This window comes from Corythoichthys intestinalis, chromosome 17, assembly GCF_030265065.1.
Source record: "Corythoichthys intestinalis isolate RoL2023-P3 chromosome 17, ASM3026506v1, whole genome shotgun sequence".
Classification (NCBI taxonomy): domain Eukaryota; kingdom Metazoa; phylum Chordata; class Actinopteri; order Syngnathiformes; family Syngnathidae; genus Corythoichthys; species Corythoichthys intestinalis.
This window is the reverse complement of record NC_080411.1, coordinates 2,206,467-2,228,796: the sequence shown is the minus strand read 5'-3', so window position 1 is coordinate 2,228,796 and position 22,330 is coordinate 2,206,467. Positions and strand designations below refer to the sequence as shown.

Genomic DNA, 22,330 nt, shown 5'->3' with positions numbered 1-22,330 from the left:
AGTTACGCCGCCCAGTCCGCCTTAAGACATCTAGTTTTATATTTCATGTCTATGCTTGTGTTAGCTAAAACTGCAAACAAAGCAAAGCGAGGCCGAGCTGCTAACGTTAGCACCGAAGAAACTGATTTGTTCACCCTAAACGGTAATTAATCAACACGTTTTTATTGTTTTTACGTGCAATTACACGATAAGCCGCAATAAGATATTGCATTAATTTGATATTGTATTTCATGTTAGCCTTGTTAGCAGACTAGACGGACACTATCATGCTATGGGGCTGAAATAATTTGCCTTCATCATGTTATTGTCACTTCTTTTCCAATTTAGCTGGTGTAATACAATTTGCTTGTTGACGAACTGCTCGAAAGCGAGGTCATTTTGGGAACCAATGACGAAAATTTGACGACTTGCTATGGTAGCGTCCTAATTTAGGCTAGGCCGACGCGTGCTTTTATGAACATGGCCAGTACTTAAATATATAAATATCATTAGCCACGTCTAACATTTCTTTTCGCTTCTGTTTTTTTAATTTGAGGTTAGGTTTGAAAATTCTGCTTAATGCTGTTGCCTCATCATGATCTTATGAAGAGTCAGCAAGTGGGCATTAAAAGTCTTCGCTATCTCCCAGCCACATCTACGTGCAGTTAGCCACAACAATTTTTTAATATATGCGTTTCTGTGGCTAAACCTGTAGTCATACCTGTGCCTATTTTGGACGGGATATGTATTTGTTACTTGTGGACCAACACCTCTTGTTAGTACTAGTAATATGTGCTTTGAACCATTTGTTAAGAGCATTGTAAAAAAATAATAATAATAATACTAAAAAGTTGGCATTTTATAGCATTTAAGCTAGCGGACATTTTCTATGTAAGTTAGCCAGTTGCTCTTTTGTTGTACTTACATCCTCATTTATATATTTTATCATACCGTTTGAGGCTCAGCTCAGGTATTTCAATTTTTTTGTTCCTTATTCGATTATTTGAACTAACTAGTTCATCGATTAATCGACTACTAAAATAATCAGTAGCTGCAGCCCTAGAATTTTCAGTCGAATACTTGATTACTAAAATATTCAATTGCTGCATCCCTAATATTCATCTTTACCGTGGTTTAAAAAGTATCTGAACCTTTTGGAATTTCTCACATTTGTGCATAAAATCACCATCAAATGTGAGCTAATCTTTGTCAAAACCACACAGATGAAAATACAGTGTCTGCTTTAACTAAAGCCACCCAAACATTTACAGGTTTTCATATTTTAATGAGGATAGCATACAATCATTGACAGAAGGGGGGATGAGTAAGTGAACCCTCTGCCTAAAGAGGAACTGGAACCAATTTTTACCAAACTTTTTAATCAAGTGTGTGCCCAATTTTTGATGAGTGGTTTAAAGTTGCCCTGCCCACTATAATACACACACCGGGTAAGAATTGTCTTGATGAGAAGCATTTTCTGATGTGCATTATGGCTCAGTCAAAAGAGCTGTCTGAAGACCTGCTATCAAGGATTGTTGATTTTGTATAAATCTGGGATAGGATACAAAACCATCTCTAAATGTCTGGATGTTCATCAATCGACAGTCAGAGAAGTTGTCTACAAATGGAGGGAGTTTAGCACTGCCGCTTCTCTCCCAAGGAGTGGCCATCAACCAAAGATGACACCAAAATTTCAGTGCAGAATACCCAGAGAGGTAAAAAAGAACCCGAAAGTGTCTGCTAAAGACTTAAAGAAATCACCGGGACAGTCCAATCTCTCTGTGCACACGTTAACTATATGGCCAAGAATGGTGTTCATGGGAGGACTTCACGGAGGAAGCCACTGCTGTCTAGAAAAACATTGTTGCTCCTTTAATGTTCGCAAAAAGGCACTCTACAGAAGTTTTGGCAAAATATTTTGTGGACTGATGAAACCAAAGTTGAATTGTTTGGGAGTAACACACAATGTCATGTGTGGAGGAAAAATGGAACGGCTTGCCAACATCCTCAACTCAACCCCACCGTGAAGCACGGTGGAGGGAGCATCGTGATTTGGGGCTGTTTTGCTGCCTCAGAGCCTGGACAACTTGAAATCAGTAATGGAAGAATGAATTCAAAAGTTTTGCAGGAAAACCTGAGGCCGTCTGTCAGACAGTTGAAGCTTAAAAGAGGATGGATGCTGCCTCAAAACAATGATCCAAAACACAGAAGTAAATCAACTTCAGAATGGACGTTCTGGAGTGGCCAAGTCAAAGTCCAGACTTGAACCCCACTGAGATGCTGTGACATGACCTAAAGACACCGATTCATGCCAGACATCCCAGGAATCTTACTGAACTACAGCAGTTTTGTAGAGAAGAATGGGTCAAGATTTGTCCTGATCGATGTGCCAGACTGATCTGCAGCTACAGGAAGCGTCTGGTTGAAGTAATTGCTGCCAAAGGGGCGGGGCACAAAATATTAATGTGATGGTTCACTTACCGTAATTTCCCGAATATAACGCACACTTTTTTTCTCCAAAATCAACTTGTAAAATCATGGTGCGCATTATAAATGGGTACATGGATGGAGACAGAAATATATACAGTATATATATGTAAACTGAATTTTTTTTGTTTTTATTGACACGGCCACGTTGTGTTGAAGAAACGTATGCGGCGATCCGTTGCCGACCATTACGGTACATGACCTCACCATTTTTTTCCCGGTAATACTTCACTCTGATCGGCCGCATGATTTCGTCTGTGTTAAATTCTGTTTTTTTCACTCTTCATAAAGCACAGAATTTAGTTTCTTGAACTCATTCTAGTCAACGTTTATTGCAACTCCGCAACTCGAACTATAACAAACGTAACAACACAGACTTCCTGTGTGTCTCCGTCAACTATATCTGTCCCTCGGGAAACCCAAACCCAAATAACGATAGTTCCTATTTTTACTGTCGTGTCGACAGCGCTTAGCTCTCTCGGGTTTCCGACTTACGTTCTCACTTTCAAGTTACCGTATCAATCCATGGAAGAAACATTGATTCATCATGGTGAAACGAGCAAGTTATACAGCAGCCTTTAAAAGAAAAGTCACATCTGTTTTGTTTTCTCCTAGATTCTGGTAAGTTGGAGAAGTTGTCAAATCATATTATTACCGTAAATATTGTCAGTTTATGGTAATGTTTTGAACTACCGCTGTGCTATGCTTGTGCTGTGTTTCACCATTCAGTAAAATGACATTTCTGTATCTGTACACGAGCTCTGTTTTCTTGAATTCTTCTATTTATTGGTGCTAAAATTAGGGTCCGTGCTATAAACGGGTACAATAATTTGCTCTAGATTTTACAAGTAAATCTGGGATGCGCGTTATACACGGGTGCGCCTTATATTGGGGAAATTACGGTCCTTATTTTCTCCCTTCTGTCATTGTTTGCATACTATCCTCATTAAAATATGAAAACCTATAAACCCTTGGGTGGTTTTAGTTAAAGCAGACACTGTTTTTTCATCTGTGTGATTTTGACAAAGATCCGATCACATTTGTTGATTTTATGCAGAAATGTGTGGAATTCCAAAAGTTTCAGATAAGTTTTTCATACTGTTATAAATCTGAAAACAAAATGTCTTGACTATTTGACAATAACAAAGGATTGGATTTTCTGTTCCAATACTTTTCAAAGTGACTGTATGAATGTGTGTGTGTGTGTGTGTGTGTGTGTGTGTGTGTGTGTGTGTGTGTGTGTGTGTGTGTGTGTGTGTGTGTGTGTGTGTGTGTGTGTGGAGGGGGGCTAGGTGTGTAAAAAAACAGCTTTATAGATTATGTGTATAGTTACTGTATGCATTAATAAAGGCTTTATCGAAGCAAGCCACCTTGTTTTTGAAATTCCACTAACATGTTTGCAAATCAGGAGAGAAATTCAAACAGTCAGAAAGATTGATCAAGTAGTTCTGGCGACCAACCCATTAACTTGCCCAGTAATTTTAAACGCACAACCAAAGCAACTGCCCAGTGTGTTTCCGCCTTTACAGCCAATCTCTGACAACGTGATCAGGTACTGATCCTCCGGGTACCAAAACCTGGGACCGAAAGACAAGACGCACTTCGGTACTAGAGAAGCATTTCATTTGGTGCCTTTTAATGCCTCTGCCCTCATCCGATCACGGCTTTTTAAAGGAATTGGTGGATTGGATTAGCATTAGGATACCAACTACTGCTACAATAAAGTGAAATAAAAGTCAAAAGATTCCCCCTCCCCAATTCTCTCTTTGTGTCAGCAGCAGTGGAACTTCTTCCTTCACCATGTCGGAGGGGCGGATTTATGTCGGGAATCTTCCCATGGACATCCAGGAGAGGGATATCGAGGGTCTATTCTACAAATACGGAAAAATCCGTGAGATTGAATTAAAAAACAACAGGGGCACTATCCCATTTGCCTTTATCCGATTTGAAGACCCACGGTGAGTTTGGGAATGGGTCCATCTTCATTCCACTGCAGGGTATCGCGTGTTTTTTTGTTTTTATTCAAGCGCTTCAAGTGACTCCCAACAGGACGGGATCCACAAAATATCAGCCGCGAGCCATCGTAAGGAGTTGTGTGCTCTCTTCTCTAGGGATGCGGACGACGCCGTCTATGGAAGGAACGGATACGTATATGGAGACACCAAACTGCGCGTAGAGTATCCTCGATCCTCTAGTAACTTTAGTCCGATGAGAGGTGGCGGAGGTGGTGGTGAAAGAGGAGGACCCAGAGGAAGATTTGGACCCCCGACACGGAGATCAGAGTTCCGTGTAATAGTTACCGGTAGGTGGACAGTTTTAGGCCGTTATTAAATCACCCTCGGAGAGCCAGTGGAAGTGGACGTGCAGATTTTCTAGCCATCCCATGGTGGACAACAACATTTAGATTTAGAAGTCAGGAATCACTGACAAGTACCTCTCATGGCGGACCACAAGACACATGGACAAGTAAGATGCAAGGCAAGATTTCTAGCTACAGTGGTATGAAAAAGTATCTGAACCTTTTGGAATTTCTCACATTTTTGCATAAAATCACTGTCAAAATCGCACAGATGGAAAAAAAAGTGTCTGCTTGAATTTAAAACACCCAAACATTTATAAGTTTTCATATTTTAATGAGGATAGCATGTAAACAAAAACAATGAGAAAAGGGGTAAAAAATAATAAGTGAATCCTCTGCCTAAGGAGACTTAAAGAGCAATTGAAACCAATTTTTAGCAAACAATTTAAGTCAGGTGTGTGCCCAATCAGTGATGAATGGTTTAAAGCTGCCCTGCCCACTATAAAACACACACCTGGTAGGAATTGTCTTGATGAGAAACAATGTCTCATGTGTGTCATGGATCGGTCAAAAGAGCTGTCTGAAGACCTGCGATCAAGGATTGTTCTGTATAAAGCTGGGAAAGGATACAAAACCATCTCTAAAAGTCTGGATATTCATCAATCGACAGAGAAGTTGTCTACAAATGGAGAGAGTTTGGCACTGTTGCATGACCCCAAAAATGACTATATTAATGAGGATAGCATGCAAACATTGACAAAAGGGGGGAAAATAAGTAAGTGAACCCTCTGCCTAAGGAGACTTAAAGAGCAACCAATTTTTACCAAACATTTTAAGTCACTGATGCCCACTCACTGATGAGTGGTTTAAAGTTGCCCTGCCCACTATAAAACAAACACCTGGTAAGTGTTGTCCTGAGGAGAAGCATTGTCTGATGTGCATCATGGCTCGATCAAAAGAGCTGTCTGAAAACCTGTGATCAAGGATTGTTGATTTGTATAAATCTGGGAAAGGATACAAAATCATCTCTAAATGTCTGGATGTTCATCAGTCGACAGTCACAGGAGTTGTCTACAAATGGAGAGAGTGTAGCAATGTCGCTTCTCTCCCAAGGAGTGACCGTCCACCAAAGATGACGCCAAAATTTCAGCGCAGAATACTCAGAGAGGTAAAAAAGAACCCTAGAGTTCTGCTAAAGGCTTACAGAAATCACTGGCACAGTCCATGTCTATGGCCAATAAGTTTGTTCAATGTAGGAGTCCATGGAGAAAGCCACTGGTGTCTAAAAACAACATTGTTGCTCCTTAGTGTCCGCAAAAAGGCACTTGGACACTCCACAGATGTTTCGGCAAAATATTTTGTGGACTGATGAAACCGAAGTTCAATTGTTTGGGAGTAACACACAATGTCGTGTGTGGAGGAAAAATGGAAAAGCTCACCAACATCAACACCTCATCCCCACCGTGAAGCATGGTGGAAGGAGCATCATGATTTGGGGCTGTTTTGCTGCCTCAGGGCCTGGACAACTTGCAATCATTCATGGAAGAATTAATTCAGAAGTTTTGCAGGAAAACCTGTGGCCGTCTGTCAGACAGTCGAAGCTAAAAAGAGGATGGATGCTGCAACAAGACAATGATCCAAAAGACAAATAATTCAACTTCAGAATGGTTTCAGAAGAACAAAATACACATTCTGGAGTGGCCAAGTCAGAGTCCAGACTTGAACCCCATTGAGATGCTGTGGCATCTTCTAAAGACAGCGATTCATGCCAGACATCCCAGGAATCTGACTGAACTATAGCAGTTTTGTCGAGAAGAATGGGCCAAGATTGGTCCTGATCGATGTGCCAGACAGATCTGCAGCTACAGGAAGCGTCTGGTTGAGGTTATTGCTGCCAAAGGCGGGGTCCACAAAATATTAAACGTGATGGTTCACTTACTTCTGTCATTGTTTGCATGCTATCCTCATTAAAATATGAAAAGCTATAAATGTGTGGGTGGTTTTAGTTAAAGCAGATACTATTTTTTTATCTGTGTGATTTTGACAAAGATCAGATCACATTTGATGATTTTGTGCGGAAATGTGAGAAATTTCCAAAAGTTCAGATTAGTGCTGCAACGATTAATCGGTTAACTCAAGTATTCGATAAGAAAAAAAATATTCAAATTAAATGTTGTTGCTTCGAGTATTCGTTTAATTAAAGTGGTGTTGTAATGGTTAATTTTGAAAGTGTTTGCATGTAGTTTTATTGATTAGGGTGGATACACTGCCCTTTGGTCGGCCTCTTTTCACATGGCTGAATCCAACTGTTCCCTGTTAAGACCAACGTAAGATAAGTTTTTGTTTGAGCTAATGTTTTTTAATGCATTCATAATTTAGTATAGGTATATTTAGCCGTTTTTTGCGGGAATATGTGTCTGAACCATTTATATAGAGGATTGTAAATTTAAAAAATAAAAAAAACTTTAGCATTTTATAGCATCTAAGCTAGCGGACTTTTTCTTTGTAAGTTAGCCAATTGTTCTTTGTATATAGATTCTCATTAAAACAAAAAAAATCATACTGTTTGAGGCTCAGCTCAGGTATTTTAATTTTTCATGTTCCTTATCCGATTACTTGATTATTCGAACTAACGAGTCAATCGATTAATCGACTACTAAAACATTCGATAGCTGCAGCCCTAGTTCAGATACTTTTTCATTCCTCTGTAGGTGTGTCCTCTGTAAGGTTTAGTGGCGAACGAGCAGACTTGTAGATCAACGTCAAGAGTTGTTGACTGGCCTAGCTACTTTTGGACTCAAGGTTTAGGGAAGATGTTTAAAATCAAGTAGAGGTTTTTCCTTTCATCCATGGCGGACTACAGCGCACAGAGACTAGGAAGGAAGCAGATTTACAGTCGCTTTCTTTGGAGGCGGGAAAAAAGGACTGATAGTAAATATTCCGAGGCAAAAGATTCTCGGCTTCCATGGCACATTAAGGAACTAGCAACCAAAGTAATAATTCGACCCTTCTTTCTCTTAATGGCGGACCAGAGGATGACAGGAATATAAAGTGGAAATTCAGAGAGTTGCTTCTTCTTACATGGCGGCGGACTTCAGACTGGTAGATGCAAGTTGAGTGAATCCAGGACAGATGATTTCTTGCTCATCAATAGCGGACTGGAAATCAAGCTTTAGATGGATGTCATAGTCAGGTATCGCCAATGGCCTGAAATACAAATCCAGTACAAAGGAGGATGCGCAGTTTTTTCCCCTTTCACTCATGGTCATTTGGCTGATAGACTGAAGTCCTAAATCATAGGCTTGTAGGGCTCACTTACGAATGGAAAGCGTGAGGATTCAAGGAAAAGTAGATGGAGGACTGGATGGACATTGTGGACTGGAGGAGAGAGGGACTTTCATAGGCAGGCTGACTTGATAATGATGAAGTGAAGAGGCGAAGTTGGTGGGATGTTAAATCGTTGGCTAATGATTTTCCTTTCGTACATTACAGACTTCAGCAATAAAAGGGGTCCGTAGATTTATGTTTAATCTAGGGCTGTCAAAATTATCGCGTTAACAGGCGGTAATTAATTTAAAAAAAAAAAAAAAAAACATGACAGCACAGTGCCCATTCGTTACTTGTGTTTTTTGGCGCCCTCTGCTGGCGCTTTGGTGCGACTGATTTTATGGGTTTATGCACCGTGAACATCGTGTAATTATTAACATCAACAATGGCGAGCTACTAGTTTATTTTTTGATTGAAAATTTTACAAATTGTATTAAAACGAAATCATTAAGAGGGGTTTTAATATAAAATTTCTATAACGTGTACTAACATTTATCTTTTAAGAACTACAAGTCTCTCTATCCATGGATCGCTTTAACAGAATGTTAATGCCATCTTGTTGATTTATTGTTATAATTAACAAATACAGTACTTATGTACCGTATGTTGAATGTATATATCCGTCTTGCGTCTTTCCAGTCCAACAATAATTTACAGAAAAATATGGCATATTTTAGAGATGGTTTGAATTGCGACTAATTACGATTAATTAGTTTTTAAGGTGTGATTAACTCGATTAACAATTTTAATCGTTTGACAGCCCTAGTTTAATCTATCTGCAGGCGACTATCGTGATTTTACAACACTATGCGGGTGTGAGCTGGTCCTCAAGGGAAATTTCCTAAGGCAAAACACTACCGCTTTTTGTCCACCTGCGTCGCTAAAATTGACCAAAACTGAAAAGTTACCAAGTGTTGCTTTAAGTCCTAAATCCTTGGTGGGTATTTTGCACTCTCATTGTAAACTGGAGGACAAATGGCTGACTAACTGGTTATTGAAATTGAAAGACAAAGGGTTCATTTGTAAGCACAACATGATATCATGGCAATATTTTCCTCACTCATGGGGATGAGTAGGGAAAATTGAATTGACATTCGCATGTTCTCATTATGGATTGTAGTAAAAAGGGATTTGGTTGGACACTAGTCAAAGGCAGGTCTAGATGATGGTGGACTTCTGCACTAATGTACAGTGGTACCTCTACATACAAAGTTAATTCGTTCCAAGACCTTGCTTGTAAGTCGAAACGGTCGTATGTCGAGCAGGATTTTCCCATAAGAATACATTATAATTCCATTAATTCGTTCCATAGCCCAAAACCTACACTAAATCTGTTAAAAATGCCAGGTTGTTTGCAGGTTACGTGTTTTGGATCCCCCTGGTGGCGAGTTGCAATTTGTTGTTTTTATGATCGGGCATATTTTGACCACCTAAAGAAACCTCCGTGAAGTTGGCCCCCCATCAGACGCAAATTTATATAAAAATTATGTCAATCGTTTGTGCTATGATTGTGCTGGTTTGTGCTGCAAAAAGTTTCGTTTGTGCCATCATCGTTTTGCAGTTATTAAACATTGTTTTTTAGGTCATCCAGAGTTCACCCAGCCCCCCATCTGTGGCAGAATGGAACCCCGGTGGTGTCATTTGATTCTGCCTCGTTAGTGCTGGATTGTGCTGAAAAAAGTTTTGTTTGAACTGCTACGGTTTTCGAGATATTCATAAAAATGTACATTGATGACGTCACGCGCAGCCCCCCATCAGACGCAAATTTATATAAAAATTATGTCAATCGTTTGTGCTATGATTGTGCTGGTTTGTGCTGCAAAAAGTTTCGTTTGTGCCATCATCGTTTTGCAGTTATTAAACATTGTTTTTTTAGGTCATCCAGAGTTCACCCAGCCCCCCATCTGTGGCGGAATGGAACCCCAGTGGTGTCATTTGATTCTGCCTCGTTAGTGCTGGATTGTGCTGCAAAAAGTTTTGTTTGAACTGCTACGGTTTTCGAGATATTCATAAAAATGTCTAGTGATGACGTCACGCGCAGCCCCCCATCTGCGGCGGAATGGAACGGCGATGATGCCATTTTTTTCTTCGTCGTTAGTGCTGGATTGTGCTGCAAAAAGTTTTGTTTGAACTGCTACGGTTTTCGAGATATTCATAAAAATGTCTAGTGATGACGTCACGCGCAGCCCCCCATCTGCGGCGGAATGAAACGGCGATGATGCCATTTTTTTCTTCGTCGTTAGTGCTGGATTGTGCTGCAAAAAGTTTTGTTTGAACTGCTACGGTTTTCGAGATATTCATAAAAATGTCTAGTGATGACGTCACGCGCAGCCCCCCATCTGCGGCGGAATGGAACGGCGATGATGCCATTTTTTTCTTCGTCGTTAGTGCTGGATTGTGCTGCAAAAAGTTTTGTTTGAACTGCTACGGTTTTCGAGATATTCATAATAATGTAAAGTGATGACCTTTTTTTCAGCGCTGCGGGCCGCACAATCGGTTCTTGTCTCGTGACGTTTCTGGCGCAATGCATTGTGGGTTTTCGTGTATTGTACAACAACAACAAGCCCGTGACGCGATCCTTTGCTCGGCATCCATTCTGCGTGGTAATCGTTGAAAATGGTACACTCGTGTTGTTTGAAAGACTGCCATTCTAGGTCCCATGATAGAAACGAATGCAAAAAGGATGGGATACGTTTTTTTTTTTTAGCATTCCCGCCTGGAAGAGAAAATATGGAACTCCGATGAGTTGACCAAGAGGCTTGAATGGTTGCAGCGGTGAGAAGAAAGGCCATCGCTTTTCATTCATCAACTGAAAACATGTCGGTCTGTTCCCTACATTTCCATAAAGGTAAGTAACTGGAAGTGTTAATGTTCTTCGGACGCTGATACTGACTGCATTTAAACGCTTATGGCGTGTGGTTGTGTTGCTTGCTTTGGCTAACCACGCTAGTGTCTAAGAGAGGCTAACTGTAGCCCTACTGGCTAACTGTGCATAAACCACAGGCGTTCACCGTATGATACTAGTACACAAAAAAACAGTTCAAAGGTAACAAAGTAAGGGTATTAATGAAGATGTAACAGCACACCATGAATGATTATAAGTATGGGAGATGTGTTAGAAAAAAATGCTATATTTACCTCCCGCTTAGGCTACTGATATGCTTGACCAAGCAGTCTGTGGAGGAGACTACAGACCTACTAAATCACCAGAAGAAATCTTCTGCTTGTTTGTTATGCCTAATGATCAGTTAAACTTAAAAAATAAATAATTAATAAATTTTAAAAAATCTGTTGCATACACATCAGTGCCATATGAAGGCAGTTCCCACCAGTTTAGACACACTACAGAGCTTTAAAATCCAATTTAAGTAACTAATGTTAACCTGTTGTATGACTGATACGACTTTTGTAATTGCAGGAAAACCAGCATATGAAAGAAATGAGGCAGACCCTGACTGGGCACCATCCTTACGCCTGGGACACACATGTGTTCAACCCACCAACGTGGACCGCTCTTCTAGACGAAGTAGGCATGAGAAATTGAGGATGGAGGAGGACGTTGGTGCGCTACAGGAGGAGCCTTCAGCGCCCTTCAGATGCTCCTTCTGACCTTCATGCGCCTGCGTTAGGACCTGTCTGCACTACACATTGCACACATATTCCATGTTTCCCGTAAGACTGTGTACTGAGTATTCAATGACATGGTGCCCTTTGTACATGCTAATTTGAGACGAGCAATTGTTTGGCCCAACAGAGAAACACTCTATAAAACAATGCCTCACGAGTTTGTTGAGTCCTTCAGACGCAGAGTTGCAGTGATTATTGATTTAAAAAAAAAATAAAATAAAATTACAGAGAAACCATCAAATATTAAGGCCCGTGCGCAAATGTTTTCTAGTTATAAGCATAACTACACCATGAAATACCTAATTGGAATCACACCAAAGTGGGGAATTTGTTTCATGTCAAAAGGTTGGGGTGGTTGCACAAGTGACAAACATATCACCTTGAACAGTGCTTTGCTCAATAACCTTTTGCCTGGGGACATTGTCTTGGCTGACAGAGGTTTTGATATTCAAGAACACGTGGGTATGTTATGTGCAGAGGTCCAACTCCCTGCGTTCACAAACGGTCGCTGTCAGTTAGCTGGTAGAGATGTGGAGGAGACTAGGAAGATGGCACATTTGAGGATCCATGTTGAACAGGTAATTGGTAATCTTTGCCAGAAGTATAAGATCCTAACAGGAACTATACCTATTAACGTGGTTCTGCCATGTGATGGCGAAGATTGCACATTGTTGTAAAGATTGTTTTATGTTTGCGGTGCCCTTACAAACCTTTGCCCAACTGTTTTGTAGTTTGTACTGTTATACGTGAAAGGTACCATTTAGTATGCTAACAGTTTCAGCCTTTCAAATTTAGCTGTTGTTGATTTTTTGTATTTTGTTGTGACTTGATTGTACTTAATAAAACATTGTCATCTTGAATCCTATTCTTTGTAAGTACAGCATTTGTGTCAATACTGTATTTTATGTATGTATGTATATATATATATGTATATATATACACACACACACACGCATAATAATGTTTATACAAAGGACGACAGTTTACTACTTTGGCCAAGTACTTTTAATGTTGCCAAATTGTCAGTTAAAGCAAATCACAAACTACCAATCACCACTAACTTAAGTGGAGCACAGAGAGCAGAACTGACATATGTCTTTAGCTGTGTCATGTTGTGTAGACCAACACAGGTTAAATAATAATGGGGCAGTTCTCATTATCACACGCAACAAGTCATCTTTGGTCTTCAGACCACGGCAGAAGCACCATAACTGACAAATACCGATCTCTCGCTTCCTTTTCAAGCTTCTCCACATAAGGAGTCTTGTCGTTCTTCAGGCTTTTTTCCATTTTGATGTGACATTCGCGTGGCTGCTTCCCCGCAAAACTCAACAAAACAAACGTGACTGCGGCGGATGTAGTCCAGGTCACTGAGATACACGAAAGATGGCGGCTCAGGTGGTCGTGATGACGTAGGAGACAACAACCGATAGATCAGCGGAGAACGTCACTGAAACCTGTCAGTGGACGCAATCTTATTCCTGATCTATTGTGCGGCCCGCAGCGCTGAAAACTGAGGTCATCACTTCACATTATTATGAATATCTCGAAAACCGTAGCAGTTCAAACAAAACTTTTTGCAGCACAATCCAGCACTAACGACGAAGAAAAAAATGGCATCATCGCCGTTCCATTCCGCCGCAGATGGGGGGCTGCGCGTGACGTCATCACTAGACATTTTTATGAATATCTCGAAAACCGTAGCAGTTCAAACAAAACTTTTTGCAGCACAATCCAGCACTAACGACGAAGAAAAAAATGGCATCATCACCGTTCCATTCCGCCGCAGATGGGGGGCTGCGCGTGACGTCATCACTAGACATTTTTATGAATATCTCGAAAACCGTAGCAGTTCAAACAAAACTTTTTGCAGCACAATCCAGCACTAACGAGGCAGAATCAAATGACACCACTGGGGTTCCATTCCGCCGCAGATGGGGGGCTGGGTGAACTCTGGATGACCTAAAAAAACAATGTTTAATAACTGCAAAACGATGATGGCACAAACGAAACTTTTTGCAGCACAAACCAGCACTAACGATGAAGAAAAAAATGGCATCATCGCCGTTCCATTCCGCCGCAGATGGGGGGCTGCGCGTGACGTCATCACTAGACATTTTTATGAATATCTCAAAAACCGTAGCAGTTTAAACAAAACTTTTTTCAGCACAATCCAGCACTAACGAGGCAGAATCAAATGACACCACCGGGGTTCCATTCCGCCACAGATGGGGGGCTGGGTGAACTCTGGATGACCTAAAAAACAATGTTTAATAACTGCAAAACGATGATGGCACAAACGAAACTTTTTGCAGCACAAACCAGCACAATCATAGCACAAACGATTGACATAATTTTTATATAAATTTGCGTCTGATGGGGGGCTGCGAGTGACGTCATCACTATACATTTTTATGAATATCTCGAAAACCGTAGCAGTTCAAACAAATCTTTTTTCAGCACAATCCAGCACTAACGAGGCAGAATCAAATGACACCACCGGGGTTCCATTCCGCCACAGATGGGGGGCTGGGTGAACTCTGGATGACCTAAAAAACAATGTTTAATAACTGCAAAACGATGATGGCACAAACGAAACTTTTTGCAGCACAAACCAGCACAATCATAGCACAAACGATTGACATAATTTTTATATAAATTTGCGTCTGATGGGGGGCTGCGCGTGACGTCATCACTGTACATTTTTATGAATATCTCGAAAACCGTAGCAGTTCAAACAAAACTTTTTTCAGCACAATCCAGCACTAACGAGGCAGAATCAAATGACACCACTGGGGTTCCATTCTGCCACAGATGGGGGGCTGGGTGAACTCTGGATGACCTAAAAAACAATGTTTAATAACTGCAAAACGATGATGGCACAAACGAAACTTTTTGCAGCACAAACCAGCACAATCATAGCACAAACGATTGACATAATTTTTATATAAATTTGCGTCTGATGGGGGGCCAACTTCACGGAGGTCCTAAAGAAAGCTAAGACCGATGTTCTCATAGAAAGAAAATAAAAAGGCAACTCGATGATGAAGAGATAGTTTTGGTCTGATTAATTCGGGACGCGCATCATTATTTTTCTAACCGAACTATCTGCAGTGGTATCCATTCTTCTTGTATGGGGGAGTTTAGTCATTTTCTGAATTTGGTGTTTTGTCAAAAAATGTCCGACTTTGGCACCCCATCGACTTTGGCACGATGAAAAATACATCGTATCTTTTGTTTTTCCTACAGATGAGGTAGCAGAGTGTGAAGCAACAGCCTTCATGAGTCAAAGCAGTTCTTCACTGCTGTCATCAGATGAACCAATTTATCCCTAATATATTTCATTGAAAAGTACATAGTATTTTTTTTCTCTCACAGAAGTAGTAGTTTTATCCCTAATATATGTCATTGAAAAGGACATAGTATTTTTTTTCTCCCACAGAAGAAGTAGCAGAGTGAGAACCCTAAACCCTAACACAAAAAAAAACGCCCCGCACAGGTCAGCCCGTGAATGAAAACTCACCATTTTGATACCTGCAAATTTTAGTGAGTTTTCGAGCATGTTCAGAACTTCAAATCGGCCATTTTCATTTGCCCTGAAGAAGCCCTAACCCTAAACCCCAAATAATCCCGATTTTGGTGCTCTGCCCAGGTCAGGCCCGTGAATGAAAACTCACCATTTTGATAACTTAACATCTCATGTGTCTCATGAAGAGTCTCACCGATTTTGAGGGGGATCCAACTAACTGCCTCGGCGCAATGGTCTCAAACGTGCACCCTGCCACAAAAATGGCATGTTTTTCAATATTCAATCCAAAATACCCGATTTCCTGTTGGGTTTGGAATATGGGTGCAAGAGACTTTTTGAAGCATTTTGGCCCAAGGTATCGACTCCCCAAATTTCATCGCTCTACGTTGAAAAAACCTAAATGGAGAGGCCTTTTTAAAAAATTCCAGGGGGCGCCACTGAGCCATTTTTTGACATTTTTTCACAACGTTGCCAAATTGTCGAAATTTGGAGTAGTCTCGTTGGAGTAGTGTCAAGCAGTTCATGGACATGCACCCCACGCTCATATTTTTCCATCATTCCATCTTCATTTCAATGGTAAGCCTCACCTTTTTTTCTTTTTTTCACCACCTGCTTTTACATTCTTGGAACCCATGTTGATTTCTCTCACAAGAAAATCCGCTTTGCATCAGTCTTGCGGGAAAACAATGAAATTGCCACGCTGTCATGAATCGTCGTATTTCGAGCATTTCTTCGGAGGTAGAAACAAATGGCTTGTCAAATTTTCCGTCAGATGTCGAAAAGATCGTATGTCGAAGCGATCTTATGTCGAGGTACCACTGTATTGGCATTTTTTTGCGTGGGACAAAAGTGAAAGTCATGTTGACAAGATATACTTGCAACTTGTATTTCATTGTCCTTGTCTCTCTTTTGGACCTTTGTATCAGGCAGACGCTGAACGTTTGCAGTTGTCCAGTTGATTATAGAAAGGTTTGGTATAGTGTTGCTTTTCACAAGGGGGTATTGGGATAGTTCGGTGTCTGTCTTATTTGAGTGTACGTCTACACCAAAGTAAAGTTAGTAAAGAAGATTTGCCCAAACATGTTACAATATGTGTATAATCGCCATTTTAAATATGTATATTAATATCATCTCAGGATTACCACCAAGTGGCAGTTGGCAAGATCTGAAGGATCACATGCGCGAGGCAGGTGACGTGTGTTTCGCCGACGTGCAGCGGGATGGAGAGGGCGTGGTAGAATTCCTCCGTCGAGAGGACATGGATTACGCGTTGCGCCGGCTGGATCGCACGGAGTTCCGTTCGCACCAAGTGAGTGGGAGTTGCTGTGGTAATACAACCCCTAGCAAAAAGTATGGAATTGCCAGTCTCGGACGAGCACTCACTCGGACGATTTATCATGTAGAACACGGTTTCAATAAATCCGGACCTCAGTGCCACTTTTCCTGTCGTGTTTTCCATGTCTCCCTCCTCCAACACACCTGAATCAAAATAATCAGGATCATTATCAGGCTTCTGGAGAGGTTGCTGATGACATAATCATTTGATTCAGGTGTGTTAGGGGAGAGAGACGTGGAAAGCACGACAGGAAGATTTAGTGAACCTTGATGTTGAACAAACTCAGTATGAATGAGTTCAAAAGTGCAACTCTTTAGCATTCAGAAACACCAAAAGAAATGAATAAAAAAAACATTGTGGTGGTCAGTAAATGTTATATTTATAAAGCAAGTGCAGGGAAATATATATGGAATCCATTCTGAGGGGGTAAAAAAATGGAACCATCAGAAACAAACAAAGAAATAACAATCAAAACATCTCTAGTATTTAGTAGCACCACCTTTAGCTTTTATGACAGCTTGCAGTCTCTGAGGCATGGACTTTATGCGTATTCTTCATCAATTTGGTGCCAACTCTCTTAGGCTACGTTCATACTACAGGTCTTAATGTACCAATCCGATTTTTTTCGTGTTTTTCCGACTCGAGTGAGGCATTAACTTGACGGTCTGAACGTGACAAGTCGCATAGAACGGGACCATTTCAAATCCGATCTGGGTCACTTTCGTATGTGGTCTAAATCCGATCTGGGCCACATTTTTGCAGACTGTCGCGGCGGTCTGTACTGTCCAGTCCCGCAAATCGGATTTAATGCAGCAATTACGTCATCAAATAGTGAGAGAGCCCTGTGCGTTATTAGCGCCTAGCTTGCAGTGAACAGGGCTTTTGAGGAAGGGCTGAGCTTGACAACAGTCATAAAAAATAAAAATGGGTTGAGGATAAGCCTGAGAATGCTCAGTTTTCTCTCTGTTCCAAGTGAGCAATATTTCAACATTGCCTCCACGGCCGAGAGTCGGGACAAACTGCCCGTATGTGTGTGTGACGTGCACGGACAGTGCGTGCATGCTATCGATCCATATAAACTTTGAATATAAGCCTAAACGGGGATTATTTATGTCTGTTATTTGTGTCCACCTTTTGAAAAGCAAAATATGATATCCCTGGAATGACGGATGACGTCTGTCATTTGTTTTGATGCTTCTGCGCATGTGGGTCTTCTTGCTTAGCGCGTGTCGGACTGCGAATTAGCGCGCATGCGTAATACTTGAACGGTCTCAATGGATAAAGGCAGTCTGAACGGGCACGCCAAAAAAACGGATATGACAAAAAATCGGATTCGTGCATTAAGACCTGTAGTATGAACGTAGCCTTAGATTGCAGTTGCCAGATCATCCTTGCAGGTCAGAGCCTTGCTGTGGACTATTTTTTTAATTTCCACCACAGGTTTTCCATAGGGTTGAGATCTGGGCTATTTGCAGCCCATGACATTGAATGGATGAGTCTTTCTCCAAGGAATGCTTTCACAGTTTTAGCTCTGTGGCATGATGCATTGTCATCTTGGAAAATTACGTATTTTCAAGATGTTCAATATTTCAGGGGATAAGAAAGCTGTGTAAAATTTCGACGTAAACTTGAGCATTTATTGAAGATTTAACCACAGGCATCTCCCCAGTACTCTTGCCTGACGTGCAACCCCATATCATTAATGACTGAGGGAATTTTAATGTTTTCTTCAGGCAGTCATCTTTGTAAATCCCACTGGAACGGCACCATACAAAAGTTCCGGCATCATCCCCTTGTCCAATGCAGATTCTTGACTCATCACTGAAAATAACCTTCATCCAGTCATTCAGAGTCCATAATTGCCTCTCCTTAGCCCATTGCAGTCTTCTTTTCTGTTTAAGTGTCAATGATGGTTTCCTTTTAGCTTTCCTGTATGAAAATCCCCTTTCCTTTAGGCAATTTTGCACAGTTCTTTCACATACCTTGACTCCAGCTTTGTCATCTTGGAAAATGATTTCATTATCCCCAAACATATTTTCAATTGAAGGGATAAGAAAGCTGTCTAAAATTTCAATGTGAATCTCCCGAGTGCATTTGCCTGACATGCAGCCCCATATCATCATGGACTAGAGGTGTGCAAAATTTCCGATTCTTAGATTATTCGCGATTCGGCCATGGAAGATTCGAGAACGATTCACAAACATCCAAATTCTGATTATTGAAATATGCCAAGTAAAGCGGAAGTACGACACACTCAGCGCACCGCGCGGTCTTCGGGACGGAACGGAGCGGGAGTAGCGAAACATCATGCTTCTCATTACCCGGCCCCTTGGGTAATGCCATCGCTCAACTCACGGCTCTAGCTCAACTCATGCCACGAGATAAAAAAAACACAACAACATACCTGACTGCTGCCGAAAAGCTGCTACAAGTACAGCTACATAATGTTACGGTAGATATCATTTATATAGGACTAGATGCAATATAGACTCGGTAGCGGTAGCAGCACATCTGCAAAAAGCTAGATGTGGGCGTTAGTAAACGGCCGCCATCTTAAAGCAGTACACTTCCCTGCAAGGCTGTTGTAGCGAACCTTCCAAGCAAACCTAATTAACTTTTTATCTAAAATACTCCTAAATCGGTGAAATGTTGACTTGAATCTATCTTTAAAATAGTTTTAAAACTTTCACATGTCAAAAGTAGACAAAAGGGAAATTATGGAATAACGGGAGCAATTTTAACAACTTTTAACGGTTGATTCACAACATTAAATTAATTGAATGTAGTTTAAAGCTGCTGATACAGAATGGGGACTGGAGTTTTTTTATTTAATGTTATTTTTGTATATTTGTTTACTGCTATATGTTAACTTGATACTGAAATAGTAGTTTGTTCAAAAATACTCTCAGGCTAAACCAATTTTGGAACTAATGTACAAAACTTTAAAAAAAAAAAAAAAAGGAGTGGGGTGCATCAATATTCGTTTTATAATCGAATCGGAGCCTCTGAATCGTAATCATAATCGAATCGTTAGGTGCCCAAAGATTCCCAGCTCTATCATGGACTGAGGGAATTTTGATGTTTTCTTCAGGCAGTCATTTTTGTAAATCTCATTGGAATGGCACCAAACAAAAGTTCCAGCATCATCACCTTGTCCATTTTGTTTGGTGCTGTTCCAGTGAGATTTACAAAGATGACTGCCTGACGAAAACATCAAAATTCCCTCAGTCCTTGATGATATGAGGCCGCATGTCAGGCAACGGCACTGGGAAGATGGATGTGGTTAAATCTTCAATAAATGCTGACAGTGAAATTTTAGACAGCTTTCTTATCCCTTCAATTGAAAATATGTTTGGGGATAATGAAATAATTTCCAAGATGACACAGAGCTAAAACTGTTAAAGCATTCCTTGGAGAAAGACTCATCTAGTCAATGGCATGGCCTGCAAATAGCCCAGATCTCAACCCTGTGGTGGAAATTGAAAAAAATGGTCCACAGCAACTGCAAGGATGATCTGGCAACTCCAATCAAAGAGAGTTGGCACCAAATTGGTGAAGAATACTCATCAAGTCCATGCCTCAGAGACCATGTCATAAAAGCCAGAGGTGTTGCCACTAAATACTAGATGTGTTTTGATTGTTGTTTCTTTGTTTCTCATCAGTCCATATTTTCCCCCCTCAGAATGGAGTGATTCCATCTATTTTTCCCTGCAGTTGCTGTATAAAAGTAACATTTACTGACCACCTCAATGTTTTTTTATTCATTTCAGTGTTTCTGAATGCGAAAGAGTTGCACTTTTCGACTAATTCAGAATTTTTTTTAAAGCTTTTTATCTGAGTTTGTTCTACATAATGTCTGAGTGATTGCTCATCCGAGACTGGTGATTTTATATACTTTTTGCTAGGGGTTGTACAAGGCCCTACCTTCGCTCACTCTTGTCCTTGTTTGCAGGGTGAGACAGCTTACATTCGTGTCTACGAGGATAGAGGCACCCCCAACTGGAGTCGCTCGCGGTCCCGCTCCAGATCCAGAGGTCGCTTTTCACCACCCTACCGAGGATCACCGCCGCCACGCTACCAGTCCCCTCCACGCATGTCACGCCATAGTCCGCCACGGAGAGCATCACACAACAGCCCGCCGCCCCGTCACTACCGCTAAAGGTTCAGGATTCGTCGAGGAAACCAAGAAGGTTTTTTTTTTTTTTTTAAAAAAAAGCTTTTGATTTTGAATTTTTGTTCATTTTTTATTTTTACAGTGATAGATCGAAACAGTTTCTTGCTGCGTACATTCCATTGGTTTTCCTTTTGCCGTTTTTGAAGTTCTGACACCCGTTGTGTATCGTCTCAAAGTAGAATTCGGACCTTTTTGACCAGAATTGTGTATTAGCTTGCTAAAACCAGTTCTCACAATGCTGAAATACGAGACACATTTTTGCAGCTTTATCTCAGATTACTTTTGTGAAGAATCAGAATAAGAAGAAACAAATTTTCACTGTGTGCTTTTGTTTTTAGTATCTGACTGAAGTGAATGGTCAAATTGTGTTTCTTTTCAATAAAACGCTTGCAAAAGCTTTCTTCAAAATGTTTTTAAAATACAGTGGAAGTAAAGCGGACGAATTATTAATTTGGTGAACCATTGCACAAAGCTACTTCAGTGGCCAGTTGATTTAAAATGAATGGGTGTTTTGAATTGATTTGACTATGTTAGATCTCTTAATATCATTTTTTTTATTGGCATGCTAAGACAGGACCATTGACTTGCGCTAGCTTAGCCACTCTGGAGCCCTGAAACTAATAACAAACTGCACGGAATTTTGAAATCAACTCCGCTGACGAATTAAATCCCTGCTAACTCGAAGATGAATCAAAAATTCTGAACATCCGCTTTAAAGAGATCCACAGACATAGAAACTAGGTAGTTCTTAAAAGATAAATGTTATTATGAGTTATAATAATTACCTGGTCTTTGCCTTTTTGGCAAAGCCAGATAATGTTATTCTGCGACTTTATCATTATTTATTTATTTATTCATTAATCGACTTATTCTCCGCGTTTTTCGGCGCGCCGCACAGCCCGTACCGCTGCACCGATCGGCACCGTTCAGGTATCGACACGTCCGGAATTTTCGTCTGACTGGCTTTTTGTCAAACGGCCCCGAAAAATTTACCGTTTTCACGTAAACGCAGATTTTCCGATTTTTTAAAAAATTTCAAAACGCTATTTGTCCTACAATTTTTGACCAAATCACATAATTTGGACATAAAAAATTATGGGACGGTGAGGGGCATAAAGATTGTATACAGAATTTGAAAAAAAATTACGGTTCCCTGGGAATTTGCCAAAAACTTTCCCATTCATTTTTAATGGGAAATGTCCCATTCACTTTCAATAGGATTTCCAATAGAATCTACGTTGCATTGTTGCCATTGACGGCTATGTATGTCGAATCTATTGATGCCAATGTACTTGGATTCAATTGACTATATGGATGTCGATGCCATTGACGGCCATGCATGTCCAAAATTTTTCCCATTCATTTTCATTGGGGGAAAAAACAAAATTTCCCCAAATCAACAAAAAATGACCAGATATCAATAAGACGTGTCCCCCAAACGTCCCCGATTCCTATTCATTTATTGCATTTACTTTGTTTAATGCCATTGACGCACATGTTTCTCCATTGTATTGATGCCAATGTACTTGCTTTCCATTGACGCCTATGTAAGTAGATGCCATTGACAGCCAT

At 40.6% G+C, this 22,330-nt stretch overlaps 1 protein-coding gene and 1 long non-coding RNA gene across 2 annotated transcripts; both read left to right on the top strand.

The window, feature by feature from the left end:
• Nucleotides 1-15: 15 nt before the first annotated feature.
• srsf9 (serine and arginine rich splicing factor 9) lies at nt 16-20,785 on the top strand. The gene is made up of 5 exons (XM_057818526.1): nt 16-142; nt 4,245-4,424; nt 4,578-4,768; nt 16,385-16,557; nt 20,537-20,785. Exons 2-5 carry the CDS (start codon nt 4,267-4,269, stop codon nt 20,741-20,743), a joined length of 729 nt encoding a protein of 242 aa, XP_057674509.1. The 5' UTR covers nt 16-142; nt 4,245-4,266; the 3' UTR covers nt 20,744-20,785.
• LOC130905293 (uncharacterized) lies at nt 10,357-13,312 on the top strand. The gene is made up of 3 exons (XR_009061080.1): nt 10,357-10,711; nt 10,800-10,940; nt 11,511-13,312. It is a non-coding gene; the product is annotated as an uncharacterized LOC130905293 (long non-coding RNA).
• Nucleotides 20,786-22,330: the final 1,545 nt, after the last annotated feature.